Source organism: Otolemur garnettii, unplaced genomic scaffold, assembly GCF_000181295.1.
Source record: "Otolemur garnettii isolate 467f Iridium unplaced genomic scaffold, OtoGar3 scaffold00019, whole genome shotgun sequence".
In the NCBI taxonomy this organism is placed as follows: Eukaryota; Metazoa; Chordata; class Mammalia; order Primates; family Galagidae; genus Otolemur; species Otolemur garnettii.
The window spans coordinates 15618311-15644335 of NW_003852414.1; the positions used below are offsets into that span (position 1 = coordinate 15618311).

The 26025-nt window shown below is 39.4% G+C and overlaps 1 protein-coding gene across 1 annotated transcript in view; it reads left to right on the forward strand.

The window, feature by feature from the left end:
* Positions 1-7741: 7741 nt before the first annotated feature.
* The window catches only part of HACD1 (3-hydroxyacyl-CoA dehydratase 1), a 25867-nt gene continuing 7583 nt past the window's right edge, over positions 7742-26025 (forward strand). The window contains exons 1-5 of the mRNA XM_003786782.2: positions 7742-8001; positions 17619-17736; positions 17917-17935; positions 18013-18101; positions 21695-21816. Coding sequence (XP_003786830.1) covers positions 7760-8001; positions 17619-17736; positions 17917-17935; positions 18013-18101; positions 21695-21816 — 590 coding nt within the window. The 5' untranslated portion in view covers positions 7742-7759. The remainder of the gene's footprint in view (positions 8002-17618; positions 17737-17916; positions 17936-18012; positions 18102-21694; positions 21817-26025) is intronic.

Below are 26025 nucleotides of genomic sequence, written 5' to 3' on the forward strand. Positions count from 1 at the left end.
ATTTTCTAGTTTAATGCTTTTGTATTTAGAGGTTTCTCACTCTTCACATTTCAGTTCTCATTCTCTTTCTTTGTATTTGCTCTTTACTGTGTTTCCCCTACTCACTTCTGCTATATCTTACAAGTACTCTCCTGAATGCACTAGCTATCTTCCTCATGTTCACTCCTTTCATGATCGTTACAAATAGCTGGCTAAGTTTTTTTTTATTTGGAGACAAAAATCTCACTTTGTTGCCCTTGGTAGAGTGCTGTGCTGTCATAGCTTACAGCAACCTCAAACTCCTGGGCTCAAGTGATTCTCTTTCCTCAGCCTCCCTGACAGCTGGGACTACAGGCGCCCACCACAATACCCAGCTATTTTTAGAGATGAGGTCTCACTCTTGCTCAGGCTGGTCTCAAACCTTTGAGCTCAGGCAATCCACCTGCCTCAGCCTCCCAGAGTGCCAGGATTACAGGCATGAGCCACCACACCAGGCCAAACTGGGTAAGTTTAAAATTTTTTTTATGTTAATGACACCATTTCTGACTACTGATATCATTGCTCTTACCCTGTTGAAATAAACACACCACATGCCTCCTCACATTCTAGCATAATTTGCAAAGAACCTATACATTACAGATCATTAAAATCATTAGCAATGTCACTAACACTATTCACAAATACAAATCAGTAACATAAGATTTGTTACAAAGCTATGTTAATCAAGACAATATGGTACTGGCACAAAGACAAATCAGTGGAACAGAATAGACAGAAATATGTCTGTACTTAGGTGGCCAATATTTTTGATAAATGAAAAGGCAGAGAAAGGATAGATTTTCAGCAGATAGTGCAGGAACACTTGAATGTCTACCAGCAAAACTTCAAACCTATTCTATACCTCAAATTATGTACAAAAATTAATTCAAAATGGATCATAGACCTAAATGTAGAACCTCTAAGTATTAAATTTCCAAAAACAGGACAAAACCTTTGTGACTTGGGTTAGGCAATGATTCCTGGATCTAACATTGAAAATACAATCCCTCAAAGAAAAAAAAATCAGTAAACTGAACTTCATCAAAATTAAGAATGCCTGTTCTTTGAAAGACACTGTTAAAAAAATGAAAAGCACCCAAAAACTAGGAGAAAATATTTGCAAATCATGTACCTGAAAAAGGACTTGTATCTGGAATATATATATTCCAAAACTTAAGAAAGGAGTCCGTCCACTGAAGAATGAACAATAGATTTGAACAGGTACTGTAGCAAAGAAAAAATACAGTTGAGAAATAAACACATGAAAAGAAGCTCAGCATCATTAGTCATTAGGGAAATGGAAATTAAAACCACAATGAGGCTCGGCGCCTATAGCTCAACCGGCTAAGGCGCCAGCCACGTACACCTAAGGTGGCGGGTTCGAATCCCCAGCCCGGACCCGCCAAACAACAATGATGGCTGCAACCAAAAAATAGCCGGGCGTTGTGGCGGGCGCCTGTGGTCCCAGCTACTTGGGAGGCGGAGGCAGGAGACTCGCTTGAGCCCAGGAGTTGGAGGTTGCTGTGAGCTGTAATGCCATGGCACTCTGCCCAGGGGGACAGCTTGAGGCTCTGTCTCAAAAAAAAAAAAAAAACCAAAATGAGATAAAACATCTATTAGAACAGCTGAAAATTTCAAAGAGTGATCATGCCAAGTGTTTGCCAAGATGTAGGGCATCTGAAACTCATACATCTACAGCTGGGGAAATGTATAATAGTGCAACTATTTTAGAAACAGTCTGGCAATTTCTTAAAGAGTCAGATGTACACCTATCATGATACTCAGTTATTCTGCATCTATTTACCTAAAAGAAATGAAAAACTTGCACTTACCTGGAAAAAATCCGTATGTTTATAAACAGGTGAATGAATGGATAAACAAATTGTGGTTTATCCATACAATGGAATAGCTGTTCAACAATAAAAGAAAATAAACTAATAATACCATATATATGTCCCACATAGATGAATCTCTTATTCAGGCCCAGTTATATAATTTGTGAAGCCCAGTGCAAAATGAAAATATTGGTCCATATAAACTATTAAGTTCAAAACAAGGACAGCAGAGCATTCAGCCAAGCATAGAGCCTTTCTAAGTATGGGACTAAACAGGTCACATGCCTATGAAGCTGGATTAACTCAAAGTCACTACCCCAAGTGAACACAAAAAGTACATAATGTGTAATTCTATTTATATAGAATATAAATATTTCTTGAAAATGCAAACCACTGTGTAGTGACATAAAGCAGACCAGTGGATGCCTGGAAATTACAAAAGGGCATGAGGCCACTTTTTGAGGTGATAGATGTGTTCACCATCTTGATTGTGGTGAAGATTTCAGAGGACATGTTTGTTAAGACTTAACTAATGATACATTTTAGAATGTGCAGTTCACTGTATGTCACACCAAAACGAAGCTGCTCACAATTAGAAAATATTAATGGGCATTTGAAAAGTATTTTTCAAAATATAGTTCATGATCTCTGGTATGCATTTCTTCATAAAATATATATAAGTATAAGGTAAATAAAAGCAGAAAACAATATATAATTAAATGCTAAACTCAATGTCACATTATCAGGACAAACTGTCAGAGCTAGAGGAGACTAATACAATATGAAGTGAAGTGCTCAGGGAAAAACACTTTAAAGAATTGGTAGTGAATGCAACCTGAAGAGTGAATGGGATTTATACAAGCAAGAAAGAAGCGAAATCAAGCATTTTGGGAGGGTGAACAGAGTGAAGATTTGTCTTGAAGTCTATCCTGGTCAGTTTATGGATAATGAACATATCAGAGGATATTTTTTTTTGTTTTTGTTTTTTTTTTGTTTTTTTTGAGACAGAGCCTCAAGCTATCCCCCCCTGGGTAGAGTGCCATGGCATCACGCTCACAGCAACCTCCAACTCCTGGGCTCAAGGGAGTCTCCTGCCTCAGCCTCCCAAGTAGCTGGGACTACAGGTGCCCGCCACAACGCCTGGCCATTTTTTGGTTGCAGCCATCATTGTTGTTTGGCGGGCCCGGGCTGGGGATTCGAACCCGCCACCTTAGGTGTATGTGGCTGGCGCCTTAGGTGCTTGAGCCACAGGCCCCGAGCCTCAGAGGATATTTTTTAAACAACTCTTTTTGTTTTTTTAAGAGACAGAGTCTTGCTCCATCACCCAGACTAGAGTGCAATGGCATGATCACAGCTCAGTGGGCTCAAGCCTGGGTCAGAGGATGTTCATGACATGTACTGAGAGATTATGTTCCATTGGGACCCCAGGGCTCAGGTTATTATAAAGATCTGTGAATGCTTTTATCCTAAAGATAAGAGCTAATCCTTACCCTGGCAAATTAATATGATGTTTTGAGAAGTCAAACTTGTTCATAAAATGGCATCCCAAAATTTTTTTGCTCTCAAAACATCTTACTCTCAGTGAGACTACCTACTTCAAGTTTCATTTTCCCACCTCAAAATATGTCTCCATTGTCTTTTTATCTGAGAAAGAAGGTTGTTATTTCTTTTTGTAATCTAATCTCTCCCTCTGTTTTCTTACTGCCTTACCTACTATTAGAGGGATCTTCCTTCATAACAGTGTATCTCAAATAGGTAATCTTTCTGTCTTAAGGGCACCTTCAGCAAATAAATAAACAACAAATAAAAACCACCTTTTGATCATCTATTGTTTCAAGATGCCTCCTTCTAATACTTCCAAGATTTCGTCCATCTGCACTTTTCCTCAATTGAGTTTGTTCTTTCTGTCCTCATGATCATGAGCAGCCTTTAGCTGGCAACATCATCTTGCAATGTGACTGTTGGAAGTACACTCCTTTGAATATACAAAAGTTATTTCTTGCATGAGTCATTTTCTGGTTCTCCCAAGTTATATTTTTTTGACAGCTCTTTATCTCCTATAGTACTTTGTAATTCTCTTTTCAAATTTATTTTATTCTGCAGTTGATAAGAGGACATGGACTTTGGAGTCAGGCAGACTTTCACAATCACTGCTTATTAGTTTATAACCTTGGGCAAATTTCTTAGCTTCTCCAGACTTCAGTGAGCTCATCTGTAAAATGCAGATAATAACCATACCTACCTGAAAAGACTCTTGTGTAGATTAAATCAGCTAAACTGCCTGGCACATGAGAGGTGGTATGTTACTATTATACCTTGGAATATATTAATTTGTATGATTTTCTTATCTACTGTATAATACTGTTAGCTTCATAAGAATAAGCTCCATTTTTCTTTCATTTTGGCTTCACCTGTTTGTACATAACACATAGTAAATTATTCACTTTTTGAAGGGCAGTTTTAAAAAATCTGTTGACATGTTATTTATTCCTAGGGTATTTACAAGTGCTTACTTAAAAAAAATTTTAGTATATCTAACTTTGTAAAAAGCATAATCATTGTAACAATAAGAGACATTTGTGTCAGATTCAATGTTTTAAAGGAATAATTGGAACCATTAACTGTAAAATACAAACCCACTTTACCACAATGATTGGGTTTTATGTTAGACATATCAATAAATACTGTAAATTTTAAACCACGAGCGGCATTTAAAAACCAACTTTAATGATTTATGCTTAAAGAAATGGCTCAGGCCTATAATCCTAGCCCTCTGGTAGGCTGAGGTGGGTGGATTTCCCTGAGCTCACAGGTTCGAGACCAGCCTGAGCCAGAGCGAAGCCCGTCTTGCAAAATATCTGCTCATTGTGGCAGGTGCCTGTAGTTCCAGCTACTCAGGAGGCTGAAGCAAGAGAATCACTTGAGCCCAAGAGTTTGAGCTTGCTGTGATAGGTGATGCTATGGCACTCTACCCAGGGCTACAAAGTAAGACTCTACCAAAACGCATCTATTTTATGTGTTCAGTATAAGTTTTTGACAAATGCATATACCTGTGTAACATCAACCTAGTGGACATTTACATTATCTCAAAAGGATTCCTGTCTATTTTTAGTCTGTTCTCCCCATAGACCCCAGCAACAGGCAACTTGTCTGTTTTCTGTCACTGAAGGTTAGATGTTCTTCTTTTACAGTTTCATATATACAGCATGTACTTGTGTCTAGCTTCTTTCGCTCAGTATAAAGTTTATGAGAATCACTCATGGTACATGTATGGTAGTTTGTACCTTTTTACTGCTGAGTAATGGTCCATTAGATAACTATACTACAGTTTATCCGTTCATGAGTTGATGAACGTGTGGTTACTTTAGAGTTACCAAGCCTGAAGCTGCCATGAACATTTGTTATAAGTCTTCGTGTGGACATATGTTTTTACTTATGTTGGTTAAATACAAAGAATGAAATTGCTGGGTTACATGGTCAGTGTATGTTGATCTTTTAAAGAAATTGCTAGACTGTTTTCCAAAGCAGTATTCTCTTTAGCTGTTCATGAGAAGGCCAATTGCTGCACAGCTTTGCTAACATTTTAAAATATTAGCCACTTGAGTGGTTGTGTAATGATATCTCACTGTGGGTTTAATCAGCATTTACCAATGCACATGCTGTTAGCCAGTTCTATATCTTTAAAATACTCAAAAAAATAAAATGTCCTTTGTTCATTTAAAACAATGGACCTTTTGAGTTGCAAGCATTCACTTTATGTTCTAGATACGAATTCCTTGTCCAATACATGTATTGTGAATATTTTCACTTTGAAAGAGCAGATGTTGCACATTTTTGATGAAGTTCAATCTCTTTTTTTCTTTTTTTAATTAATAGTGCTCTTTTTTGTACCTAAGATTCTCTGCCTTCCCCAAGACCACAAAGATTCTACTGTATTTTCTTACAAGCTTTATACCTTTAGCCTTATATTATGATCCATTTCAAGATAATGTTGGTCTATAGTGTGAGGTAAGAGTGAAGCGTCATTTTTTTAAATATTGTATCCAGTTCCATTTACTGAAAAGATTATACTTTCCCTGTTATAGTATCTTACCTTATTAGTTGATGTTCAATTGAACATAAAAACACGTTTATATAAATATATAAGTACATATTATATATCTGAGATATGTACATCTGAGATATTCTGTTTCCTTGATCACTGTTTCTCCTTATGCCTACCACACTGTAGTGAAAACTGTCATTTTATAGTTAAGTCTTGAAATTAGTTATATATGTGCCCCAACTTTGTTCTTCCTCTGCATTTCCATATAAATTCGATGGTTAGCTTGTCAGTTAAACAAAAAATTCTGCTAGGATTTGGGAGAACTGATACTTTGGCAGTCTTGAGTCTGTCAGTTCTTGCTTGTGGAACAGCTATTTATTTGGGTCTTCCATTTCACCAGAGATTTATAGCTGTCAGTGTATTTATCTTGCACATGTTTTGTCAGACTGTTCCCTAAGTAGCTCAAGTATTTGGATCCTCAAGAAATTACAAGTTCCACTTCTTCCTTTTCGTTTCAAATGCCTTTTTATTGGAGTTCATGTTTTCCTCAAATTTGAACGATTTGGGCCATTATTTCTAAACTAGGCATGCCTTGGACTCCTCCTCCCTTCCCCTTATCCTATTGGAGTTTTCTAGGTTCCCCAGAGAAAGCAGGTAGTGCCACCTGGGAGAGATGCCCAGAGTTGGGACCCGCGTGGACCGGGTCCTCCTTTCTCCCGGGTGGTGTGCTCTCTGACCCTCAACCTTGCGCCGGTGGGGTTGGCTCTATACCCTGAGGGGCTCCTAGACTGGCTTCTAAGTGGTTGTCTGGCGGCCCTCCCCTGCTGACCCTGGCCAGGATCCAGTTCTGGGAGACCCGCGTAACAAGCAGATCGCTTCCGTCCGCCTGCATCAGATGAAGGGAGATCACGGTCTCCACAGTAGTGGAAAGACCTGATTTGGGGAGACAAACGTGGCTTGTTTGTGATTATCACTTAAATTTTGCAATATAGCCCTTTTTAGATATATTTTATTATCGCCATCGCCACTGAAGAAATTGAGGCATAAAGAGGTTTAGTTGCCGAAGTTCATACCGCAACTGAAAAGGGGTGGAGTCAGGAATTTGAAGATTGAATTTCAGCACTCGGACTCCAGCGCTCCCTGCTTGACTGCATGCTGACAGGAGAAAGAGGGGCAATAAAAGGAAGAGGAAAAGGCGAAAGTTACAGAGAGTGCAAGACAGTATTAACTTTCCTTCTTTCGTATCTTATCAAGTCTTGTTTTCTCCAGCTTCCCCACGACATCAAACATTCTGCCTTGAATTGAAATCAGTGCCCTTAAAACACTGGCTCCGGTAGAATCCACGAACGTGGGAAAGTCTCATTGTATTCACCTTCCACATGCCGACGGGCCAGTAAAAGTGAAACAAGGCCAAGTGGGTGCCTTTTCCCTAGAACGTCTTAAGAATGAGAGGTGGGAAGACCCGGCTACCTGCCAGCACACGGAGAAACTACAAAGGGTCCCGCGGGGCAGAGCCACGCGACTCCACGTGCGTTCCGCCCGTCCCGACTAAATGCACTAGGAAGGGGCACGTCGTCAGGACACAAGTCGCCTGGGGCGTCTCTCTAGGAAGAGGTTTCCCCAGCTAGCGGAGCGATCGATTTTCCACAGCAGCAGAAACCACAGCGCCGCCTGCAAGTCGTAACCGGGGGCTCGCGGGATCCGGAGCCCAAGCCGGAGCCAGGTGAACCGGACCAGGGCCGCGCGCGCTCCCGCGGGACGGGGAGAGGGCGGGCCCGGAGCAGGGGCGGGGCCGGGGGCGTCCGCTCCTCCCCCTCGCGGGCGGCCGGACTGGCGGCGCCGAGCCCCCTGTGCCCGGCACATGGGGCGTCTGACAGAGGCAGCGGGTGGCGGCGCTTGGGCTGCGCGCTCGGCCGGGTCCCCTCCCGATCTCCTGCCCCTGTCGTCCACGTCCCGCACCACCATGGTGTCCAGCGAGGAAGACGGCACCAACGGCGGCGCCTCGGAGGCCAGCGACGAGAGGGAGGCGGCCGGCAAGAGGAGGCGCCTCGGTTTCTTGGCCACCGCCTGGCTCACCTTCTACAACATCGCCATGACCGCGGGGTACGCGCGTCCCGGAGGTCTCCCTACACCGAGCTCAGGGGACGGGCTGACCGGCGGGAGCGCGGGGTGGCGCGTGGAGTGTGCACAGGGTGGGGCGGGGGACGCGCATGGGCCGGACCTCGGGGGGGCGCGGGCGGGGGACACGGGACGGCCGTGGGGGAGGGGCGCGGCGACGCCGCCCGGTTGAATGGAACGGGGCGGGGGGGCCGGCGCGGCTCGCAGGGCATTGCCTAATACGGTGCACGGCGTGGCGCGGCGGCCGTGGGGCGCAGGCCGGAGGTTAAGTATAGACCGGGGCAGGAATGCGGGGCCGACCTGCGGGGGAGGTGGATTACTCGAGCCGCTGGTGAAGACGCACCAGGCTCCAGCCACCGGGAGCTGTCCGTCCGCGTTTCCTCGTGCTGCGATCCATGGGCAGAATTTAACTTTTAGTTTGATCTCAGTTAAAACACACACACACACACACAAAAGCGCAGTATGTCCTAGAGGAGCTTCTTACTTGGGACAATTAAAAAAAAAAAAACACCACCGCCTTATCGGAGTATGGCACTGGTGTCCAGCATCTTTATGGCCTCATGCTCCTTTGCCAATAGATACCCTGTACTTTTATTTCTGGCTTGGAGCGTGACTTCCCAGTTGAGGTTACACAATAATTATCTGTCTTCAAAGAGCCGTCAGAGTGACTTCTGTGTCAACTGCTTTTCAAAACCTGTTGGGAAAATGCTTTTCCGTTTCTAAATGTTATTGCCTTTTAAAAGTATTTTCTCATCATTGCAGGAAACATTCACTTATACAAATGTGGGGAAAAGTTTAATATTTTCAACTTTCTTTCGGGCTTATGGAAAACGCGAATGACAAAGATTTAATAAATCTTTTAGTAGGGTATTGAATGTCTTATTTGCTTAGGGTGTGATACAGAACGCCTGATACAGTTCATAGGAAGATATTTATTGAGGATTTACTATGTGCCAGGGACGGTGCTGGTTATTTTAGATGTATTATCTCATTTTTTTAATGCTCTACCATTCTGTGAGGGGTACATACAATTGCACTTTGTAGATTAGGAAACTGAGGCATAAAGAAACACCCAGCTGGAACCCTAGATTTAACACTAGACTTCTTGGCTCCTTGAGCGACTCCTTGGCTCGCTTCATCCTCCTTTCCTAAATTGTAATCTTGAAAGGAGAGAAAACTAATCAGATATTCCAAACAAATGGAGAACAGTTCAGTACCCCACTCTGTGCTGCTAGAGGGGCTGAAGGAATTCTCTCTCCTGGCTGATAGACTTATGTAGTTAGCCTTTTTCTTTCTTTTTTTTTTTTTGAGACAGAGTCTCACTTTATTGCTCTCAGTAGAGTACTGTGACAGCACAGCTCACAGCAACCTCCAACTTCTGTGCTTAGGCGATTCTCTTGCCTCAGCGTCCTGAGTAGCTGGGACTACAGGCGCCCCCACAATGCCCGGCTATTTTTTGTTGCAGTTTGGCCGGGGTGGGTTTGAACCCTCGGTATATAGGGTCAGCGCCCTACCCACTGAGCCACAGGCACCGCCCCTGTACTTAGCCTTTTTGAAACACTTGCCATGTGCTACTGGTGGTTGTCCCTTTCCAGTTCATGCTCCATTTTGAAGGCCAAGTTATGTTTCAGAAGTGAAAATCAATGCTTAACTTCAGTTTAAAGCCTTCAGTGAGTCCCTGTCACTTCCACCCTAATCTAAGGGATTTAGACCGCCTGTCTTCCAAGGCCCTTTGCAGTATGCTCTGTGGTTCCGATTTCCACACTTTCCTGCATTTGAAATCTCTTCTGACTCACTCTTCCCTCCAAGCACCATGTATTTTCACAGCGCTTTTGCTCCATTGTTCATTCTTTGTATAATGTTCTTATTCTTCCTGTAATTTCTAATCAAATCAACTCCTTTGAAAATTTCTAGGTCTCCTACTTCACCTGGAATAGAATTCAATGCTTTCTCTTTCAAGCTTTTGCACTTGGTTCCTTGTTATCTCTGCCCCTTTCTGGCATCAGAGTGTACCTAAACTTGTCTTTTTCTCTGCCTTGCATGAAGAAGGTCTCTTGTCATTTTCTTAAGGCAGTGAGTGAAATGGAATCGTTCATGTAACTAACTTTTTGGAAGCTTTCTAGATAGAGGCGTTGAGATTTGAAGAAGGAATAGCATTTGCAAACATAGAGGTGACATAAATTCTAGAAATAGGCATAATAAGCAAGCCTGGTATATTCTTTTAACTGAATTGGGAGATGGTGTTGGGAATAGGGGAACATAAGTTTGGAGAAGGTGTGGTGTTAAAATTGGAACAAAATCATATACATTCAGTGGAGTGGATAGCAGAAAATTCATTGAAGTTCTTTTTGTTCATTTCACTTGCTTTTTTTTTTTTTTTTTTTTTACCAGAATTCTGGGTGTTTATTTTTTTTTTTTGTAATTTTAAAACAAATTGGGTGTGATGTCTTCTGCCTGTGTTTCTAGCTACTTGGAAGGCTGAGGCAGGAGAATTGCTTGAACCCAAGAGTTCAAGAGCAGCTTGGGTAACAAGCAAGACCCCACCACACAAAAAAATTTAAAATAATTCAATAATCTTTAAGAAATATTCTACATTTTTACATAAATGTAAAAAAGAACTTATCTAATTCTATAAGCCTGGCATAATTTTTCTTATCCTTCATATCATATGCATATCTAACCTCTTTCAAAGTTTTACTCAAAACTTTATTCTCAAGGAGCCTTCACATTCTAACACTTATTATCTCCCTTGCTTATTTTCCCCCTTTCCACTAACTGCCATACATCTGTGCAATGTATTTTACGAATGTGTCATTGATTATTATCTGTTGTCCCAATTAGAGTGTAAACTACTTGGAGCACTCAAATATTTGTTCATTGAATGAATGAATGAAAACATATTTTAAAGCATTGTTGTTACAATTTCTCCTCTGTTATATGTTCTGTTTTTACCTAAATTCTACGTGTCATGTTGGATAAAATCTTATTTTTACTTAATAATTGTCTATCAAATATTTTTATATAGTTTTCATAAGTATGTTCTTTCACAGAGTGATTTTAATCATGCCCCAATCACATTTTTCTTTTGTTTCTGTTGAATTAGTGGTTTAGTATAAATTCCCAGGAGTAGAATTACATCTTTAACGGATGTAAGGTTTCTGTGGCCCTTGGTCTTTCTCTCTCTCTCTTTGTGTGTGCTTTTCAACAGATAATTTGAGCTTGCATGAATGCATTGTTCTACATCAAGGGAGGGACATACGGTAAATATTTTAGGCCCTGTCTTTTTATATATGACTTAAATAAAGTGCATTAAAAGAATGAGATAAGTGCTCAGCGGAGATATCAGAGGACAGACAGGCAGAGAGAATTAGAGAAAGCCTTGTGGGGGAGATCGTAGCATTTACACTGAGCTTTGAAGGATGAACAGGACCTTACAGGTGTGGATAAGGAAACAGGATGCATGAAGGTACAGAGATGTGAAATTGCTAGACATCTGTCTAGGTAACAACAAGTGGTCCTGAAAGGTGAAACGAGGTGGGAAATGAAAGTGGACAGGTCCCTTGAGCCATTGCACAGGGCCTTAGATGACTTGCTGACGTGTCTGGATTTTAATTTGTAAATGGTACAGGAAGGTGTTAATTAAAGGCTATGTCTCACTTCTTTGTAGCTGGAGAACCTCAGACAAGTTACTCAACCTCTCTGACGCTTAGTTTTCTCACCTGCAAAATTGGAACAACACAACTACTTTGCTAGATTATTACAAGGAATAAAAAGATAACGGATATGAAGTTCTTATCAGGGTTGCTGATGCTCAGTGTACTTTTAAGAGTGTTAATTCATATCCATAGTGGTTAATTTAAAATTGCACTTCTTGCAGAAAGAGAAATTAGTTAAGATCTTTTTACACTATACTGAATAGTACTTTAGAGGAAAAAAGAAAACCCAAAGTTCATTTCCCAAAATTGTAAATAAGAGCCATATTTTTTATTGCTGAGGAGGATATACAGGATGGCCATAAAGTTCATGTGCGGTTTGAAATTACACAGGATTTTAAATTGCACACGAACTTTATGGCCGCCCTGTATTTAATCCATAAGGACAAATCTGTTGTATAATTCTACCACAAGTTGTTTATACATGTATCCGTTGGTGCATGTTTGGGTTCTTTTCAGTTTGAGTTATTACAGATAAAGCTATGAACATTCGTGGTCCTATGCTTCTGTTTTTCTTTGATCAATACCTATGAGTGGCAGAGCTAGGTAGATGGCAGTCACATGTTAATTTCTTAAGAAACTGCCTGTTCTCCAAAGTGGTTGTATCATTTTACCTTCCCACTGGCAAATGAATGAGACTTCCAGCTGCTATACATCCCTGCTGGCTTTTAAAATTTTAGACATTCCAATAAGTATGTTATTACATCATTGTGAATTTGATTTTCATTTCCCTAGTACCTAATGAGGCAGAATATCTTTCCATGTGCTTACTTGCCAATTGTGTATCTTCTACAAAAATATAGGTCCAAATCGTTTGCCCATTTTGTTTGCTTTAATGGGTTAGTTTCCTATTCCTGAGTTTTGAGAGTTCATTTTTTTTTTTTTTTTTTTGAGACAGAGTCTCACTTTGTTGCCCTCCACAGCTCACAGCAACCTCCAACTCTTAGGCTCATGTGATTCTCTTGCCTCGCCTTGGCCTCCCAAGTAGCTGGGATTACAGGAACCCACCACAGTACCTGGCTAGTTTAGTAGAGATGGGGTCTCATTCTTGCTCAGGCTGATCTCGAAATCCTGAACTCCTAAGCTCAAGAGATCCACCTGCCTCTGCCTCCTAGAGTGCTAAGAGAGAGTTCTTTATATCATCTGGATACAAGCCCTTTATGAGATACGTGATTTGAAAACATTTTGTCCCAGTTGGCTTTTCATTCTCGTAACAGTGTCCTCAGAGAGCAGATAGTCTTAATTCTTTTATATTTTATTTTTTTAATTTGGTGAGAGAGTCTCACTCAGTTGCTCCAGGCTAGAGTGCCATGGTATCAGCCGATTTTATAGCAACCTCAGACTCCTGGGTTCAAGTGATCCTCAAGTAGTTGGGACTTCAGGTGCCTGCCACAATGTCCAGCTAATTTTTCTGTTTTTAGTAGAGACAGGGTCTCGCTGTTGCTCAGGCTGGTCTTAAACTCCAAGCTAAGCTCCAGTGATCCTCCTGCCTTGGCCTCCCAGAATGCTGGGATGACAGGTGTGAGCCACTGTGCCTGGCTTCTGATGGTCTTAATTCTAATGAAGTTCAGCTTCTCAAGCTTTTTTCTTTTAGGAAGCTTTCAGCTTAACTCATTATTAGGATGAGTTTCTGTGTGCAGTCATTTGAAACACTCATTGGCTGCTAAACAAAACTATAACTTTAGGAAAGGCAGTTTACATAAACAATACAGATTGTATAAAAGTCAAAGACTATCTTTCATATAAGCCTTCCAATGGTTAAAAGAAGTATAAAGAAATGACAAATCAAAGTATCATCATTTTTCAATAGTTACTGAAATAGTGGATCTAGGCAGTGATCATTATATGATTGTTGGTGTTGTGAAAGAGAGGAACACCCAGAAGTTCATTGCATGCTCCTTATAGAGGTGTCTACTGCAACTTAGTAAAATCAAACAAGAATCTGATCGAACCCTTAGAATTAGCTACCAACTTACAGGAGGAATAGAATGTGGTAAAAATGACATACGGGTGTTCAGTTTGCAAAATCCATACTGAGGGTCTTCAACAGGCGATTACAAAAGACAGAGAATGAGGGAGGGAAGGAAAGAAGGAGGTAGGGGAAATATAAATTAAGAGTCATAAAAGATTTACCAACTAATTACGATGTATGAATCTTATTTCAATCATGCTTTTAAAAAATTATTAGACAGGCTTGGTGCCCGTAGCACAGTGTTTACAGCATCGGCCACATATACGGAGGCTGGCAGGTTCCAACCCAGCCTGGGCCAGCTAAGCAACAATGACAACTGCAACAGAAAAATGGCCAGGCATTGTGGCAGGTGCCTATAGTCCCAGCTACTTGGGAGACTGAGGCAAGAGAATATCTTAATCCCAAGAGTTTGAGGTTGCTGTGAGCTGTGACGCAATGGCACTCAACCTAGGGTGACATAGTGAGACTCAAAAATCAAAAAAAAAAAAATTATTAGACAATTGAGGAACTATATATCCTGGCTCTGTGTTTTGTGACCTTAAGAAGTTAACTATATTTTATACATGGCATAGTGGTAGTACGATCATGTTTATTCAAAAGAATCCTTTTGTAGATATGAAACATTTAAGGATCGTTTTATAGAGTATCTGGAATTTGATTCAAAATAATGAGGAGAGAAAATAAAGAGTAAATAAAACAAGATTGTTCATAAGTCTTAATAAGCTGGGTAGTGGCGGGAGGGGTCTACTGTATCATTCTTTATACCTTTGTATATGTTTGAAATTGCTTAGACATAATAAAAACTTAAAAGGCAGTGTTCAAATATTTTTTTAGAAAGGAAGCTTATAGTGTAGATAACCAAGTTTTTCTTTTTCTTTTACTTTTTTTCTTTGGAGACAGAGTTTCAAGCTGTCGCCTGTAGGTAGAGTGCCGTGGCAGCTGGGACTATAGGTGCCCACAACACCCCACTGTTTTTTTGTGCAGTTGACATTGTTGTTTAAGCTGGCCCAGGCCAGGTTTGAACCTACTAGCCGCAGTGTATGTGGCTGGCGCCATAACCACTGTGCTACGGGCACCAAGCCGATAACCAAGTTTTTCAAGGAAAAGGTGGTTGCCAAGATATTTCAGGAGAAAAAGCAGCATTGGAAGACAGCTAGCTAAAAGAAAATCCTCTTTGATAAAGTTTTTCATGGTCACTGTAGCCATAGTGGTGTGAGAAGGTAGCCCCTGTGTTCAGTAACTCATGATACATATCTCTAACATTGCTCTATGCTGTTTTCTCTCTCTAACTTAGGAGTCCTCAGAGGCCAAAGCTATGTCTTATTTGTCTATAATTCCCCAGTGTCTAGCTCAGTACGTGGCTTGGTAACATATAGTAAATGTTGATCTTGAAGATGAACAAATAAGTGAATCAAGCAAACAAGAAATCTACATATAGGACACATGGTTTGCTGTTTGTTTTCCCTGAGACAGTATTTTATCACAGACTGAGTTTATTTGTTTAGGTTCATTTAATCAGTAGCCCTGGCAATATTCCAGAAAAGCTTTCCTAATTGCAGAAATTCTGATTGCTTTTGGAATATTTTTTGTTTGTTTTATTATTATTACTAAACTAACAGATGAAGGAAGAAACAAGGTTCACTCAGTGTGGGGCCCTTAGAAAAACTTTGATTGTCACCTTTTGTGATCATGGTTTTGGGCGGTAAGCTCTGCTCAATTTAGATTGGCTCTGTTAAGCTGATAAAACAGATAAGAGGTTAGGATAGATGGTTTGATGCTCCTTTCAAACTCCTGAATGTGTTCCATTTCTTTTATTTCCTACAGTTGAGTGAGGCTCACAGGCATAATATGGACTAAACTGATAGTTGGTACAATACTGCCACCTATGGAGTAACAGTGGAACTTGCTATAATGCTTGTCATAATGCATGGATTTTTATATCATATAATACTGTTTTTAAAACTAGAGAACTTAGAACAGGTACACTGGCTCATACCTGTACACTGGCTCATACACTGGCTCCTAGCACTCTGGGAGGCCAAAGTGGGTGGATTTCTTGAGTTCAGAAGTTCAGGATCAGCCTGAGCAAGAGCAAGACCTCATCTCTACTAAAAATAGTAGAGCATTGTGGCAGGTGCCTATAGTCCCAGCTACTCAGGAATCTGAGTCAAGAGGATCGCTTGAACCTAGGAGTTTTAGGTTGCTGTGAGCTATGATGTCATAGCACTCTAGTCTGACTGATAGAGTGAGACTCTGTCTCAAAGGAAAAAAAGTAGAAAACTTGCCTTCTAAATAAATCCTTTAATAAATTCATTAGTTCGTTAATAGCTGCTTCTAAAACATATCTTTTGTAGACATCTGATTTGATTTTTCCCCAGAAAGATAAGTGTATGGAAAATGTGAATGGAAACATCTTACTAAGCTTTTGTTCCCTCTTTTCTTTCTTTTTTCTTTCTTATTAAACGTTTTGATGCTTATTGGAAGTACAGGGACTTGGAATTGAGAATAATGAAATTGTAACATTTTAAGGCTGCAGGGAACCTGAAACATTAAACCAGTTAGCCCTCTGCGATCAGCCCAGCCATGAGTTCAGTGTTGGCTTTCCCATGAGATGAATCCATGAGTTATATCCACAGTGATGCTGTGATGCAGTGTAGAGAGGACAGGTCTAGAGATTCAGAGTCCTCCGAGAGTCTGTTTCAGACTTGCAGTGAAGAACTTAACTCTTGAGACCTAGAGTAAGTAATGTCTCCACATCACCATTGTCTCATCTGGAAGAGTAGCTTATAAATGATCACAAAACTATTCACTAAAATGAGCACAGACACCCCACATAACTTAAAATATGTATTTATAATGTAAGTATGAATTGCCATAATTAACTAACATCTCAGGAAACAATATATACTTAGACCCAGACCAGGATAGCATAGGGGTTCAAGAGTACAGACTCTGAGGTCAGTAGTGGGCTTCTGTCACAGCAGACTGGCTGTGTGACCCTCTGCCTGTTTCCCCCACAGCGAAATAGGAAAATAGTAAACCCTTCCCTCATCTTAGGTTATTGTGAGGATGTTAATGTGCAATGCGTTTGTTTATTTATTTAGAGATAGGGTCTTGCTCTGTCACCTGGACTAGAGTGCAATAGTATCATCATAGCTCACTGTGGCCTCCAACTTCTGGGCTCAAGTGATCCTCCTGCCTCAGTCTGCTAAGTACCTGGGACTACAGGTATGAGCCACCAGCCTGGCTAGTTTTTTATTTTTTGTAGAGATGGGGTCAAGCTATGTTTCCCAAGCTGGTCTTGAACTCTTGGCCTGAAGCAGTCCTCCTGCCTCTGTCTCCCAAAGTGCTGGGATTAGAGGTAGGAGCCACCATTCCTAGCCTGTAGTGTAGTGTATTTAGAACAGAGTCTAGAATATAGAAACATCCTGAACATATTATCTTTATTTCACATATACATTCACGTTGTTGTATAACCATCACTTCTCTCCATCCCCATTACTTTCCATCTTGAAAAACCAAAACTCTGTACTCATTGCACATGACCTTCCCACTTCACCTTCTCACCCCATCTCCTGGGGACCACCATTCTACTTTCCGTCTTTGTGAGTTTAATAACTTTAGGGACCTCATGTGACCAGAGGCATACCCTTTTGTGCCTGGCTTATTTCACTTAGCATAACGTGTTCAAGGCTCTTTGCTGTTGTAGCATGCGTCAGTTTCTTTCCTTTTTAAGCTGAATAATGTTCCATTGTTTGTATCTGCTTCATTTTGTTTGTCCCTTTAGTCACTGATGAACACTTGGGATACTTGTAGTATTTAGCAATTGTGAATGATGCTTCTGTGAACACGAATGTACACATCTGTGGTATTAGTTTTGGTGGTAGAACTTTATAAAATATTTTCATTTTCTCTAGATGGTTGGTTCTCGCTATTGCCATGGTACGTTTTTATATGGAGAAAGGAACACACAGAGGTTTATATAAAAGTATTCAGAAGACACTGAAATTTTTCCAGACATTTGCTTTGCTCGAGGTAAGTTTTTCATCCTGCTATTTTTCTAGAGTAACATTTATTTGAACATTTTTTTGTCGATGTTGAGCAAAATCAGTCTTACATTGCTAATTACACACCACCCAAGGATTTGTTTTAATGCCATGACAGGGATTCATGTTTTGTATTATTGACGTGTGATTCCTTTCCATTTGCTTACAGATAGTCCACTGTTTAATTGGTGAGTTTTGGCTTTAATTTTGCATTTTTGTTACAAATTGCCTTTAGGACAATTGTTAACTTGCTTTTCTCTTTAAGGAATTATACCTACTTCTGTGATTGTGACTGGGGTCCAAGTGAGTTCAAGAATCTTCATGGTGTGGCTCATTACTCATAGCATAAAACCAGTAAGTATTGTAAACTTGTCTGGCTGGAGCCTTCAAGAACGCTTCTCATTAATAGAGGAATCTAAAATACTCACATTTGTATATTTCAGGGAGCAGAACCATTGGACAAAAAGGAATTGAGTTTGAATTTATCCAACTGAATATGTTGACTTAATGCTTAGTAGGATGACTTTGGACAAACAGGACCAAATATCAGCATTTTATAGCCATAATGTATTCTCTTCTGATGCTTTCCAATTTTTAAAATTCATATTCTGTCAAATAACTAACAGAAAATTTTCTCTTCTGTAGAATCTTCTTTTCTATCAGTTATCCTCTTTAATTATGTCAGTGAAGTTGTCAGTATAAAGTTTATTTTTCCTCATTTAGCATTGTGAATCATAGTAACAGACATAAAAAGGTAAACATATAGCTCTGTTCAGCTATAAATAGAGCTAAAATAAATATTCCAGCTAATAATAAATATTCTAGTTCTGAATAGCTGGAAAAGACTAAGTTAAAAATTAAAAAGGATAAAAGGACAGAAAACTTCAGTTAAACAGGAGGAATACGTTCAGGAGATCTCTCATTCAACACGGTTGACTGCAGTTGATGACATGTATTCTTGAAAATTGCTAACGGAGTAGATTTTGGGTGTTCTCACCACGGGTAAATATGTGTGGCCATGCATATGCTAATTATCTTGATGTGGCCATTCCACAGTGTATCTTTAGAACATCATATTGTGCACTGTAAATATATAGTACATATGCTTCTAATTTATCAGTTAAAAATAATTTTCAAAAAGCTGTTAAGGAATTTGAAAAAAAATAAGCATTTTATTTAATGAGGCATGATGGGAAACAGACCTAATTATTAGATCTAATTAATGACTTGAGCCTTTTAGACAAGACAGACGCCATGTTGACTATGTCAAGATTCTGGGCTTCTTAAGCCCATGATGGAAACATTTCCTAGGTCAACCTTTCTGATCTTCTTGACAGCCTTCAGAGTCTTCTGTCTACTCGAGGACAGATCTCTGGACTCCTGTCTTGTCTCCTCTCTGCTTGGGGACTGATACCTAACCTGTCCTCTGTTCCTCTTAACCTCACTGGCCTCCTGTCTGCATGGAGACAGGTTGCCAACCTTCTGCCCTTGCCCTCTATACACTTAAGCCTCTTAAGTATTATCTTTCAGTCAACCTGCTTGATCCACATGTCCCCTGTAACCAGTGACTGCCATGCAGATAGCAATGAACACATGCCGTATGGAGAACCAAATTTTTTATCAATTAAAATTGCCCATTAGTTTAAAAGCAAAAGGACAACGTTAACAGAATGAGAGAGAGACTGTCTAGGCAGTGGATCAACCTAATAATGGCTGTGCTAGGATCACAGAAAGTCTAAAGAATAATGGAAAAGAAAGGCACCATTAGCTGGAGAGAAGAAGTGAAGGGAAGCTGGAGAGTGGCAAGTTCCAAAGAGAAAAAGAGACCCATCACGATCCATCTCTCCTTTTATCCTCCACTGGATCTCTGCCTTCATGGGACTATTGTTCTACAATAGTACTTTCCCGTTGGCACTGTTCACCACCTTTAATTAGTTAACCTTTATGGAATGCATTCTGTATACCAGATGCTGTGCTAATCTCCATATTTATAAAAATGAATAAGGCTGTTGGGAAGTGAGAGATGGTCATACAGATGTTGAGTCTTGAACAGATGCTGACTGTATACCTGTTCCGTGCCTGACAGTGTGCCGGGGATATGTCTGTTAATAAAGTAAACAGGTGCCTCACCTTGTGGAGCTTATAACTGAGAGACAGGCTGAACAATAACTTAAGACTTAATTATATTAGTGTCAAGAGCTTTGAAACAAGAGCCCAGGGTGCTTTGCAGTCTACCCAGGAACTTGGTCTGATCTGGGAAGTGGAGAAAGGCTCTTGAGGGAAGGGACATAGAGTTGAAGCTGGAGTTAGCCAGACAAATTCTAATATAAATTGGCAAGTGTCGTAATTCAACTTTGGGAAAAGTGTTCTAGAGGGCACGATACCTCTGCTGAATCCTAAATGATGAGAATAGGTTTTCTATGGGAAGCAATTAGACAGGATGTGTAAAGACTCCATGGTTCAGAGAATATTCTGGAAATAACGAAGTTTAATGTCACTTCATAGAAAAATATGTAGGAGGGTTGACTGACTGCAGATGAAGTTGAAGAGATTTCTGAGCTTGGATTGTAAAGTATCTTAACTGTCATGCTCAAGTATTATTAGAACTTATTTTTCTATTCTGTTGAGCAGTAAAGTCCCAGTGAAACTTCTAAAGTATAAGACTTAGCTGATTCTATTTTTTTGTTATATAGTCTCACTCTGTTGCCCAGGTTAGAGTGCTGTGGCATCAGCCTAGCTCATAAAAACCTCAAACTCTTGAGTTCAAGTGATCCTCCTGCCTCAGCCTCCTGAGTAGCTGAGACTAAAGGTACCTGCCACAACAACCAGCTAGTTTTCTGTTTTTAGTAGAGATGGAGTCTTGCTCTTGCTCAGGCTGGTCTGGAACTTCTGAGTTCAAGAGATCCTCCTGTCTTGGCCTCCCAGAGAGCTAGGGTTACAGGTGTGAGCCATTGCCCCTGGCTCCAATTTGTTTTTTGTTTGTCATCTTCTTTGTTTTCTTTTTATGAGAAAACATTCACCCACGAGGAAAGCAAAGAGAATATAGACTATGAAGGACTGTTAGACTAGATCAGTGGTTCTCAACCTTCCTATTGCCGTGACCCTTTAATACAGTTCCTCATGTTGTGGCGACCCCCATAAAATTATTTTCGTTGCTACTTCATAACTGTATTTTTGCTACTATTGTGAATCGTAATATAAATATGTGATATGCAGGAGACCCCCCAAAGGAGTTGCAACCCAGGTTGAGAACCACTGGTCCATCTGATGATAAGATCTTGAATTAAAACAATGGAAATGGGGCCAAAAATGAGAGGGTGGATTCAAGAGTTGTTCGTATAGCAGATTGGGTATGATAAAATGATTAACAGAAAGTAGGAGGGTCGAATGCTTCCCATTCTGGTTTTAATGGATGATGTTGTCCTGAGATGGAGCAATTCTTGGCTAGAGTGAAGGTTAAGAAAGAAATATCAGGGTTCGGCTCCTGTAGCTCAGTGGCTAAGGCGCTGGCCACATACACCAGGGCTGGTGTGTTTGAACCCAGCCGGGACTGCCAACCAACAGTGACAACTACAACAAAAAAATAGCCAGGTGTTGTGTTGGGCACCTGTAAGTCCCAGCTACTTGTGGGGGCTGAGGCAAGAGAATCTCTTGAACACAAGAGTTTGAGGTTGCTGTGAGCTATGAGGCCATACAGCTCTACTGAGGGCAACATAGTCAGACTCCATCTCAGGAAAAAAAAAAAAAAAGAAAGAAATATCATTACACATGTGACCCTTCTGCACAGAGGACATATTTAGGTTCCATGTCCACTATGAATTACCTCATAGTGACTAACCCTAACATTCCATCCGGATAACAGCCAACAAATCATTAAAATAAATGTCTTCATTTGGGAAACCAGTTTGTGTTTGAACGACACTGTGGATTTCTCTGTGATTCTGCAGATCCAGAATGAGGAGAGTGTGGTGCTTTTTCTGGTGGCGTGGACGGTGACAGAGATCACTCGCTATTCCTTCTACACATTCAGTCTCCTTGACCACTTGCCGTACTTCATTAAATGGGCCAGGTGGCGATCGATGTCTCCAGTTTAGTTCTCACCGTCCTGTGCATGCTTATGTGTGTGCTGAGCTAACACCCAGGACCAAAAATTCCATTTTAGCTTAACGGTGTCAGAATGCTGTCGTTCTAGATATTAACAGATTAGAACGTACTAAAGTTTAGAGTCATGATCCAGAGATGAATCATGTTAATATATAGTTTGAGTAAAATCGGTGCACGACAGTTATAGTAGTATACTCCAACTTGGTCATTTATTTTTCTGTGAAAGCACAGTAAATACATTTTTTTATTACATTAAACAATCTGTGGCAAAAATGGCAACAGAGTAAAATTATTTTAATATTCAAGCTGGTATCCACAGATTATCTCACATCTATAGTTTTTTTTTGCTTTAATACAGACTTTTTTTTTTTATTAAATCATAACTGTGTACCTTAATGCAGTCATGGGGTACAATGTGCCTGTTCTGTATACAATTTGAAATATTTTCATCAAACTGGTTAACATAGCCTTCATGGCATTTTCTTAGTTATTGTATTAAGACATTTATATTCTGCATTTACTAAGTTTCACATGTACCCTTAATAGAGACATTTTAAAAAGCTACACTTACTTAAAATTTTATCGTTTGGATATAGAGAGAATTTATATTTCAAGGGCTCCAAATAGCAACAGTTTTTAAAGCCAAAATGTCTGTTTAAATTCTTAGGGCTAGTGATACTTCACACACTTTTTATAAAAGCAGAACTGCTCTGTAGAGAACACATCGTAAACCAGTATAGATTCTTTTCATTCTGTTCTCTAGACTGTATTTATGGGAGCAATAACAAAATAACCATGACAGATGGTGTGTGCCTCCTGCACGCCTGAGATGCAGGTAGGAACAAAGCAAGGCTCTGTCCTCTCAAAACGAAGACAAAAAATTTAAAAAACTATAGGTGTGTGATCAGTTAGATGGTGATGAAGGGTGACATGTATATCCCATGGTCAAGAGTTAAAAAGTATTTTCCTTCTTTCAAGTTTTTATTGAACTACTTAGGTAATATATTTTCATTTTTTAAAATTTGTTTATTTATGTATTTATTTTTCTGAGACAGAGTTTTACTTTGTCACCCTCGATAGAGTGCTGTGGTATCACAGCTCACAGCAACCTCTAACTCTTAGGCTTAAGCAGTTCTCTTGCCTCAGCCTCCCAAGTAGCTAGGGCATAGTAAAAAGTTTAAATGATACAGGAGCATGTGGAATAAACAGAAAGCTCCTGTTTATACTCTTTATCCAACCTACTTTCTTGTCTCGGATTTCAGTGTGTACCCATCCAGACTTTTTTGTATTACTGAAAATGCAAAAGCACAGATGTGAATTTTTTAACATAAGCAAAATGTTATTATACTTGCTTTTTGTTTATGCAAATAAAATAGTTGTCTATTTAAATTGCACATGAACTTTATGGACACTCTGTATTTTATCTTGAAATTATTTTTTAAATCAGTATTGGTCCATTTTAGTCCATGTCTTTAATACTGCTCAGTCTTCCATAGTGGTTAAAACTAATCTATATCTCTGGAACTTAGACCATTTCCAGTCTTTTAATATTATACATTATATTATTAATAAAGCCATATCTATATTTCTGTTATTTTTAAAAACTCTGATATTTATTTTTATACCTTTTGTTTTAGATCCTTAGCTGATTTCAGACTTGTTTCTGATCCCCATATATTAAAAACCTAACACTTTTTCTTAGGTTATTACTCATTTGTTAATAACTCATGTATTGTACATGTTCAAATATAATTTAGGATATATACATAAACTAAAAAGAAAGAAAAATCTTATAAATTCCTTACATTTCATCTAACATGAGGATAATCACTTTTATTTATTTATTTATTTTTTTGAGACAGGGTCATGCTGTCACTTGGGCTAGAATGCAGTGGCATCAGTAAGCTCACTGCAGCCTCAAACTCTTGGGCTCAAGTGATCCTCCTGCCTCAGCCTCCTGAATAGCAGGGCCTATAGGCATGCCCCAGCATGCCCAGCTTAGTTTTCTATTTTTAGTAGAGAGGAGGTCTTGCTCTTGCACAAGGTGGCCTTGAACTCTGGAGCTCAAGGTCTTCTCCCAGGTCAACCTCCCAAAGAATCACTGTTAATTATTGTGCATTCTTTTAGACTTCTTTCTTTTACATTCTCTAGCTCCTTTTTAGACATATGTAGCTGACCATTTTGCATATAACAAAATGCTTTAAAATTGTAATTTGAATTAAAATATATTGTTTGTCATACAGAAGTTACACTACCATCTACGTGTGTTTCTTTTCTTTTTTTTTTGCAGTTTTTGGCCGGGGCTGGGTTTGAACCTACCACCTCTGGTACATGGGGCTGGCACTCCTTTGAGCCACAGGCACTGCACCATATGTGTTTCATTGGTTTTATTCATACTGTACATGAAAACATGCTCACTTTTAGTGATGGAACATTAAAAAGGTGGTGGTTTGAATGTAGCTGGATTCTAATCCTAGAATGCATATCAGTACTATGTTGCATGGCCGTCTTCTGGACCTCTGCTGTCTTTCAAAATCCTAATTCATGATACAGTCTAATTATGTGCTATATTTACAAAATCTGTTTGAGGAAGATAATGGATGCACCTTGCACATTTCTCTTAGATCAAGCACATTGATTTCTATTGCTTCGTCTGCCTTTCTGAATGTATTTGCATGTCTTAACTTTCAGGAAAACTCTGCCATTTCATGTTTAAAATTTTTTATTGAGGAATGATTGTCAATTGCCTTCATGTTAAGCAAGGTGTTATAAAATCTTTTCCATTTTGAAATGCATGCATTAGCCAAATACATCATGTGTGTTAATCATGATCCAGAATAAGTTTTATGTCAAAAAGATCTTTAAAAATCTCAGCCATCTAAATATATTTGCCAGCTGCATTAAGTTAAAAAAACGATGTTTATATTTATGTTCAAATGTTGAAGCTATTTTTCTCAAATAAAAACTTCACTTTAGAAATTGCTTCTTATTTATGACTAGTTTGGTGTGCCGTCATGATTTCAATATACTTTGATTCTATTTGTGCATTAAGAGTCTTCTTGGAAAAGTCCATAGAACAGATAATTGTACATTGAGTTATGTTTTCATTTTGAATTCCATTTTAATATAAGAAATGCATTCCTTTCAAAAAAATTTTAGGTGACAATTGGAATCTTCAGGAAGCATTATGTTTTTTTTCTGAATGTAGTCTAAACTTAGAGGGTAGCATGCAATCTCTTTAAAAAGTGCAAGTCAAGTCAAATTATCTTATTTGCTTCCATTTCATTAGAAATTTTCACTGTCTTTAAGGCTTTAAACTATTCTAGGGATGATTTTTTTTTCTTTTGAAGACCAGTGCCACCAAAAATTTCTTTTGAGAGCCACATAAAGTAAAAAAAAAGAAAGCTTAAATCAGTTTGGGTATTTTATTGGAGAAGGGACTATAAAATGTCCAGTTTTGTGATTTTAAAATTGAGATGTAGGGAAAGATTGATTTAAATGATCCACTAATAACTACAGAAGACTGGTAAGAAAGCAAGGGATATATCCAAGGCAAAGAAGGGATAAACAGGCACAGAAAGGGAATCAGACTTCATGCTTTGACAGTTAGTCTATTTTGGCAAATAATCTTGCCTCCTCCCCATTATCCTCAGCATAGAAGAATAAGGTGATTTTTACATTGTCTCTGTGCTTCTTCAATACTGACAAACTTGGCTTTTCTTTGCAGATATTTCTTAATGACAACAAAATTGCAAAATAAAGTACAGATTCATCTGATTTCTTTTTCCATCAAAATTTTGACTTTTCTCTAGTAACTTAACGTAGTGACTAATTTGGAGAAAAATGTTTTTCTTTAATGGAAAAATGTTCTTGTCTTGGGTCCTTTAGACCCTTCTTGTTGGAAACCAGTGGAACACAGGATGTTTCCTTAACTGGAGACACACGTGTCCCCTGGCCTACTGTGTGTTAGAGACCTGACCATGATCCAGATGAGCACATGGTTACTTTGGATTTTGGATAGAACTTTGTCAGTTCTATTTTAAGCCGAAAGTGGGAATTCTGGAAGTAATTTGTCTTACTGTTTTGAGAGTAATTTTAGACAGCATACTCATTAGTACTTACTGATGCTTTAAGTAGTGTTAGTAGTTTTCTTTTTCTTTTTTTTTTTTTTTTT